Below are 9,031 nucleotides of genomic sequence, written 5' to 3' on the forward strand. Positions count from 1 at the left end.
AATAAAAATTTTACATATTAAATATAATTTCCGCGATACTTTGACGTTTGAGAGAACATAATTAATAATATATTGAATAAGTGACTTGTCACATGATTGAAACATGCGCGATTCCCGTTTGTATGAACAGAAGGATAGAACGAAGGCAAACAACATCTGGCATGAATATATTTCATGAGGACGTCGGATTAAATATTTGACAGGATTTATAAAAGGAATCGTTTGTGCAAGCGATTCAACAATGGCGAACATTCATATTAATAACTTTAATTTTAAAAAATATCTTATTTTATTTATTCAACAAATAATCATTAAGCATGATATTGTTGAATTAATTTTTATTTTGAATTTGTTGCTAAATAGCTGTTACAATTGTATTAACCATTATGTTAGACAAATAATTTATATTTATGAGTAAATAGATTTTATATTATTAAAATTATTGATTATTTAAAATGCACGTGAGAAAAAAATAGTTCGTGATTTAGAAAATATTTTATAAGGCCGAATTCGCGTAATGAAAAATTGCAGAAGCAAAGCTTGATGCTGTGTGATTTGACGTTTAACTTTATGAATCTGCCGAAACGTGAACGCATATTGAGTAGATTAAATTTGTCTGTCAGGTACATACCTCGCGCACGTCGTACCACGGTCGATGTAAATGGCGTTGCGCGAATTTTATTATTCGCACGACGTCTGATCATGATAGATCGACGATATTCGTGCGTCGCGTTGCCGCATGCTTATGGGAAAATCCTTGAAAAAATCCGAGTGTTAAAAAATATATTTTACATAATGTACGCATATGTAATTTTATACTGCCTTTAACATCGATTAAAGTATCTTTCATGGTAATTACACTGTAATGTTTCAATTTATATTATATATATATCTCGAGGAGATAATACAAATTCGGGATGCTGTAATTAAAGGCGAAAGGAGATTTTTGCAGCTGCTGAAGCGAACTAAATTGCTTTCAGGCCGATAGCTGGCCATGCCAACCTATGCCCAGGAAGCATCAGCACGAAACCGCAGGAGTTGGAAACGTTGCTCAGCACTGTTAAACACGAGATCCTGCACGCTTTAGGATTTTCTGTGAGCTTATACGCTTTCTACAGGGACGAGAATGGCGAGCCCAGGACACCCAGAAGAAGCGATACCGGAAAACCACCCCTTAATGAAAAGTACGTTCTGCCTCTTATACGTCTTATATTAAAGTTCCCTTATTATCGCGCACAAAAGAAATATAAAACAAAATTGATTACCTGGGCATTAAATTATTACCACGTATATACCAGATATATAAAAATTAATAGTTTATTGAACGCAGAGATGTATTTTAAATTCGATTGCAAATACGATGCAGTTACGTATTCAAGGAATGTCTGATACTCTAATTAGAATACCAAATATCGCACTATCTGCGATCGATTCCCTTTATGTAGATTTCTACCGATAGATAAAGCTTAAACCGTTAGCATAAAGTTACCATTAAGGATTTTTCGAAATTAGAACGTTGAACAGATATTGATTATACAGATATGATATCATGGTATCATCGATCAAACTCTTTTATCTTAATGTTTAATAATGTAATTATTTTTATGGCATTTTCTATAATATAGTTTTCGACCAGCTAATTTGTATTTAATTTTGCTGGCGTTATTGTCACAATCAATGCTTTTGTACATTCACAAACACGGGCAACTTGTCTTCTTTGTCGATTTATTATTATATTGTGGACGTCTTGATTCTTTTTCTCTCTTCTTCTCTTATCAATCGTCTGATGGTGTATCTGCCTTTAAAATTGGAAAATTCTTGGTATTCTGTTCTATCCAAGTCGACGGACCGTAACGAACTGGCTTCCGGCATTGGCAGATGCAAGTTCTTTTCGGTACGATTTTTCTTCACGTGTCTTTCCTTCTGCTTCCCGTTTTACCTCTCACTCCCCTCTCGTAGTTACATCTTCTGTTCTCTATCATTGTTTCTTCATTCTTTTTTTCCATTCGCTATCTTGCTCGCGAGCCTCTTTACAAAGTGATGAAAATCGATGTCTTTCCACTTCGAATTGCGAAATTCCAACAACAGATCTATAGCGTTTCGGGTTATAATAGATTTCGGGAATGACTCTGGCATTCTTCGGTTCTTTTTAAAGTTTGTTCCGGCGTATAATTTTCCAGTATGTTTCTAATGCATTTTTTTAACGTGACTGTTTTTTCAGCTTATCTCATGAATTCTCGTGTTGATTTACATTTCGAATGATGACAGAGATAAAAATTCTCTCTCTCTCTCTTTCTTTCTCTGATAGAACATCACTCATCGCATTGCATAACGTTGGAGAATTATGAAGCCACTTAGTAATGTATGCGGAACTTCTTAAACTTTCGCGAACTTTTTCCGGGGAGTCCTGATTCTTTCTCAACGATGTCCTAGAACTCAAATTGAGGGACAGAGAGATTTTCGTCGGAGATAGCTGCTCGTTCCCTCCTTCTCGTTCCTTGCAGCCGCTTGTCCTTTTAATTTCCTTGCCTCCTCCTCTACCTTTCGTCTATCTCACTAGAAACCCTCTTACTCTCCTTCACTGCTTCTCGTTTTAGTTCTAGTCGTCCTTTCCGTCCGTTTTCGCTCGGCTTCGCAATCTGCGCGTTCTCCGTTACAAATTCCAGCGTTTCCTTGCATTTCCTGCCATCCATCTGCTTCGTGAACGCGAGTGTTCTCACCCTACCACGTCTGAATATCTCTACAGAGATCTTCTTACGTTTAAGGTTTACGCTAATCCGCGGCAACGCATGAAGAGAGAGAGAGAGAGAGAGAGAGAGAGAGAGAGAGAGAGAGAGAGAGAGGGAGAGGGAGGGAGAGAAAGAGAGAGAGGGAGGATCTTTGTAATTTTAGATTTTAATAAAATATAGATTTTGCAATGCAATACTATGGTATTAGATGTAATTGTTTGCAAAATAGTGAGCTACTCTTCTGCCTTTAGAATAAATAATTATAATACTCTCACGCATTAGTTTTCCAATTGTTAGCTTTATAATTGTTCGCTTCATTTTTTATAGAAATATTCCGATATTATTTTTGTCTAAAATTATTTTTATCAATAGTGCTGATTAGGCTTTTAGCGTTAATTAGTTACACATTTACATCAGTATTTCTCTCTATCCATTCTAACTAGTCATTTTACATAAATGCAAATTATCTGCATTACTCAAATATGCGAATTTGATAACTTAATTGTGAAATCATTGTTTTAAGCTGCAACAGCAAATTGACAAGAAACGTAACAATATTCGAATACTTTCATAACTCATTTGCTGCGAACTAACTTTAAAAAACGTTTCGATGAAATTCAAAAGCGTTTTCACGAGCAGAGAAGATTTACATGAATTTAATCTCCTTTATTGCTTCGTAACGTGAAATTGAAACAATTCTTTTCTCTAGCAACGTTACGTTCGATTTCTATACTATCGATCTGTATCATGTTATATACTATTTCTGCACTATTATATTTCCAACAATTTATGCATATGAGATACGTTGACGAGCAATTTTGCGCTGACGCTCAAGCGTAATAATATTTTTCACCTCGTGCTCGTTCCCAGCAAAATGGCCATTCGCGAATTCATCCGTCATGTCGAAATAGGATATAGAAGGGGCCGCTCGCTGTCGAAAACAGCGTTTCGCCGACGTATCGCATCAATCATTTTATACGAGAGATAGACAGAGAGAGAGAGAGAGAGAGAGAGAGAGAGAGAGAGAGATAGATTGAAGTACAATTATATTTATCTGCCCAGCTTTCCGAAGTTACGGAGATATTCAACGTTTGACATATAATAAATATGTTATAAGTAAAACATCCGCTATCTTGCCGATGTAAATCGAGAAGAGAGCGTGTATATAGAAAACATACGATATTACATCATATAGAAAAAAAGTATATAGTATAGAGAGAAAATGAATTAAAAAAAGAAACTGAATAAATAATTGTGTCAAAATAAACGTTTTAATGTTACTCGAAATGCGCACAGATCCTTTTATCGATTTTCCATTTTGCGGTAGATTAAATATTCCGATATGGAATGAGGAATCTCGATTATTTTGTTTCATTATTTACTTTCTCGCAGATATATTAGTTTATTCAAAATTTGAAGTAGTTTTGAGTATTCGCGAATATAATCCGTAGCGTGATGTACGATATCATAGCGGTGAAATTATTATATCGGATGACAATAGCAGCTTTCGATTATCGAATCCAGCATATGCTAATAATGTTCGATACTCGTTTCGGGTAGGTTACAAACGCACCAATGGAGCGAGAACACGATCAAAACTGTGGTCAGACCTCGCTGGCAAGTACACGGTGGTAATGTGGAGAGGACCATGCAAATGATAGTCACGCCTCGCGTCCGCGCTGAGGTTCAAGCGCACTTCAATTGTCCGGAACTTGAGGGCGCGGAACTGGAGGACCAAGGCGAGGACGGCACGGCTCTCACACATTGGGAGAAGCGGGTGTTTGAGGTGCTTAGTAATGCTCAGAATCCCCGATCTAACTCTTTGTTATTCATATGTAATGCAATAATATTTAAAAAAAATTAAACTTTTGCGAATCTATATATCTTATAGTTTGCACTCCTGAATATTTTTCAATAAAAAATTTAAACAAACGACACACGTTTGCTATTCTAAATTGATTTTTTTGTTTATTCAGAACGAAGCGATGACGGGCACACACACGCAAAATCCAGTATATTCGAGAATAACGCTCGCTCTTATGGAAGATACTGGTTGGTATAGTGCCAACTATTCGATGGCGCAAGAGCTAGGATGGGGGAGAAATCTAGGATGCAACTTTGCTATGAGATCCTGTAAGGAATGGATATCTTCCAAATCATCCCCGCTATCGTATGTATACTGACATATTCAGGAAAGAGAACCCCGTATATTGCAATGACTATCTGAGAACATTTCAATGTTTTAGGGGAAAGTCGATACATCCTTTTTGCAACAAAGTGAAACAGGATCCGTTGCAAACCGAATGTACGGACGATCGAAGTTCAGTGGCCTTGTGTAATCTAGTAAAACACCCGCAACCGCTGCCCAAGAAATATCAAGTAAAAAATATATAATGATTTATTGGAATATTTAAAAACAGAAAAGAGAGAGAAAGAGAGCAAAATGTCTATGTAAACGATGGTTACATCGATTTATAAGGATATTCGCGGTATGTAAAGAATCTGGTTTGACGATGTCTTCTATTGCAGAACTTCGATAAAATACCTCACGTACCAACGGGAGAGGAACAATACTACGGCGGTTCGGTATCTCTGGCAGATTACTGTCCTTATATACAGGAATTCACGTGGAGAGCAAAGAATATAGTAGTCAGGGGTTCTCACTGTCTTTACGAGGAGAATAATCCGCGTAAGTCGCTTGGCATATATGTACATTTCGCACGCGTCACAAAGCAATGCGTGATGGATCTCTTTTGAAATATATCCTTCTTTTAGATCCGGACAAGAATTTCGCATTAGAGAAGTACGGCCCTCATTCGAGATGTTTCGATCATACTAATGATATGTGGGAAGAGAGAACTTGCAAACAAGCGCGACAATGGCAGCATTGGGGCTCCGGTTGTTACTTGTATAAGTGCGAGGTCGGCAGACTGCACATTATGGTGAGTTTGTTACATCGTGGCAATATAAACACTTTTATAAAGATTAAATATAAATTAAACACATATAAATTAAACACGTATAAATTAAGCAAGAATGTAATTGTCATGAATAGATGAAGAGAAAATTTTGCCTCTTTTCAGGTCGGCAATTATACTTACACTTGCTACCATGCTGGACAGGAAATTACTATAAGAATTATGCAGAACGGTTGGCTGCATAAAGGTGCTCTAATCTGTCCACCCTGTCGAGATATTTGTCAAGTATGAATATTATATAAATATGTATATATTTATAGCTTATTTTATAAAGCGTAGATGTAACGCGATAAAATGTACGATATTTAATAATTAAATCTGTTTTATTTTTTAAGGCGGAATTTAAAGTACGAGGGGAATGGTGCAAACCAGGGGATGAACATCCACCTTCCACATTTTATCACAAAGACTTTCTCCACTGTGCGTCCGCAGATAGTTTTGGCCTAAGTGTACCAACGTTTATTATTGCAATGTTATCTTTCGTCGTTAGATGATACGTTGTTCGCTTTAGTTAATGTATTTTAGCATTACCAAATCTAGATCCATAAATATCATTTAATGAACTATGTATCATATTTATCGGCAGTCCGGTTTAAAAATATTTCATTTCTCACGATATATATATACGAGTATATAAAATATTTGTTTAAGTTTTTTATCTATCGTAAAAATGTAATGGATATTGGCCGAGGTGACAATCGTAATTAAACTCGTTATCTATACAAAGAAATGATAAATTTTTTAGCCAAAGGATAAAGAAATTATCAGGCTTCAGATGTACTATGCGCGCGATAGATACTATGTTTAGATTTAACTATTTGTAGTGATAATATGACGAAGCATTTTTAGTGCTAATCTCATATTATATGTATACATATATTTGGGTTATTTATAGCCGGCTTGCTAATTTTATTATTACGTATACATTCCATACTATATATGATTAGCTCTGATACGTAATTTTGATCATTATTTTGAACAAAAATGCATTTAAGGCTAGATAGATAATCTCGGTCATCGCTCGATTCAAGGTGAGTTATCTTGTTTGATAGATAATTGCTAACATTATTTGACTGATATACATATACATGGACTGCAAGCGCTGCCAATATAAAAAATAAGTTTCATAATATGGGAATTTTATAAATGATATTAATTTGTTGTAAAAATTACTAAGTTTAACGGAGAAACCGCGCTATACATTGCCGACAAATAGCAATGTAAACACATATTTTATACGATGACGCGAGTGATAAATATTATATGTCCGTCGAAAAAGAAAGTATATATACAGGGTGTTTTACTAACTGCGTTACATGTCATTTTTTAAGAAACTATTGAAGATAACAATATGAATTTTTGTTTTTACTTATAAAAAATATTGTATACATATATACGCACTAAATACATATATTATATTTGCAATTCATTATTATTCGCGATTAATTTCGTCAGCAAAGTATAGCGAGTTTTTTCTTTTCAAAATCGTCTTTCGGAATCATATTTAAATTAAGCATTATAAGTAATTAAACTTTGAGTCCAACATTTAAAAAATGTTACATTTCATCGAGGATATAATATAACGGCTGGTACACTTCCTCTGGCACACACAGTCTATGTATTATTAATAAATCTGTGACATTCCTAGCGACATATATGTAAAGAGGTTCGTATGAAAATACGCAAGTCATATCGAACAATATATGAATAAGTATGTAAACTCTGAAGCGATTCAAAAGCGTGTCCGACAAGTCAGTTTATCAAGAATTATTGATTGTTGTGAAACTGAATGAATATCGCGAATGTATGTGGTGTAGAAAATAAATCTTTGTATATATAGTTTGAAAAATACGAAATCTATAATAATGCAACAGAACTGCGACAGTAGCTTTCGCATAGCATAATATTAAAATTTTAACAATTACAGATATGTCTTAATAAATCTTATTTGATAAGTATTGCGATAAATATATATTCCATTTGGATCATCCGTATGTCATAAAAAATGGAATACTTTTCTGGTTTTTCGTTATTTGAATTATATATCTCATTCCAATATATAATTTTTGTGGAAAGCTATTTTCACTGCAAAGATTTAATTTGTAATGAATAACTATCTGTGTATGAGTGTTATTTAATACTATTTTTCAAAGTGCGCACTATTTATAATTTCTTGGATGCTTTAATAAAGATATGAAAAAAGTGGCGCAACACACACACACACACAATCTATGCAGATTAATCATAAATAAAATATTACTTTTGAAGTATTATCATACTGAAAAAAAGCAAATGTGGAAGTACATGAACTGTACATAAGTTACTAATTGTACTAAGTTAGTAACTGTACTAAAATTTGTAAATTAATTATAATAGAATAAATCTCTTTAATATGAATTAATATTTTCATATTATTTTAATCTTTAATAATTGTTTTTAAGATATCTGCAGTAATGGAATATTTATAATTCTTTATCATTCGCATGAAAATAGCAATTTTGATATCAAAATGAGACATTTTAAGGACATATATATTTATCGATCATATAAGACGCAATGCATATTAATTCCATTTTTATAACACATGAACATTTTAATTTTGGTATATTTAAAAATTTTAGTTTAACTATATGCAAGCATTTAATCTAATTTTGTACAGAAATGATTAATATTTAATATACTGTGTAATTTGCAAAAAACTTGAAGATATCACAGTATTGCATTAAATACTGAGATGTATATTTGAGAACATTTCTCGTGGATTCCTGCGATGTTGATGCTTGATATTAAAATGGATTTTTTGATTCGCTAACACGTAGTATTCATTGAACATTAATAATGGGTGCGTTAGATATCAGAAAATGAATATAAAAAATCAAATATTGTTTGAATAACGCTGTAAAAGATCCATGTATGACTTTATCGAAGACATATGTGTATGCGTGTAGAAATGTGTGCGGCTATCTTAATACATGTATCATAGATTGTATTCAAAATTCTAAGTTGTTACTGTGTGAAATTTTTATGAGAACGATTAGAAACTCGTATAAAGTTATTAGAATGTATGCTTTAATTGTTAATTTGCTTGTAATCTTCAGTATCACACTTTGTTATGATATTGAATTAACGATATTGAAAAAAATATATATTACGATTTAAAAAATTAATACTAATAAAAGTGCTACATTATATAATCACACTGTTGCGCAGTTCAGGAAAATCGCGCATTTAAAGTATTAAATTATTATTTTTTTTTTAGTTAAAGTATGCGAACTTGAGGTCAGAATGTTCATCACTATTATTATTAGTTTACAAATAATATAT

At 33.4% G+C, this 9,031-nt stretch overlaps 1 protein-coding gene across 1 annotated transcript in view; it reads left to right on the forward strand.

Moving 5' to 3' along the window:
* Positions 1-5,784, forward strand: part of LOC115240575 (leishmanolysin-like peptidase) — a 12,749-nt gene extending 6,965 nt beyond the window's left edge. The window contains exons 3-9 of the mRNA XM_029815804.1: positions 981-1,184; positions 4,290-4,515; positions 4,706-4,899; positions 4,976-5,108; positions 5,259-5,418; positions 5,505-5,671; positions 5,761-5,784. Coding sequence (XP_029671664.1) covers positions 981-1,184; positions 4,290-4,515; positions 4,706-4,899; positions 4,976-5,108; positions 5,259-5,418; positions 5,505-5,671; positions 5,761-5,784 — 1,108 coding nt within the window. The remainder of the gene's footprint in view (positions 1-980; positions 1,185-4,289; positions 4,516-4,705; positions 4,900-4,975; positions 5,109-5,258; positions 5,419-5,504; positions 5,672-5,760) is intronic.
* The last annotated feature ends 3,247 nt before the right edge of the window (positions 5,785-9,031 follow it).

Source organism: Formica exsecta, unplaced genomic scaffold (genome assembly GCF_003651465.1).
Source record: "Formica exsecta isolate Colony F162 unplaced genomic scaffold, ASM365146v1 scaffold442, whole genome shotgun sequence".
Lineage (NCBI taxonomy): Eukaryota > Metazoa > Arthropoda > Insecta > Hymenoptera > Formicidae > Formica > Formica exsecta.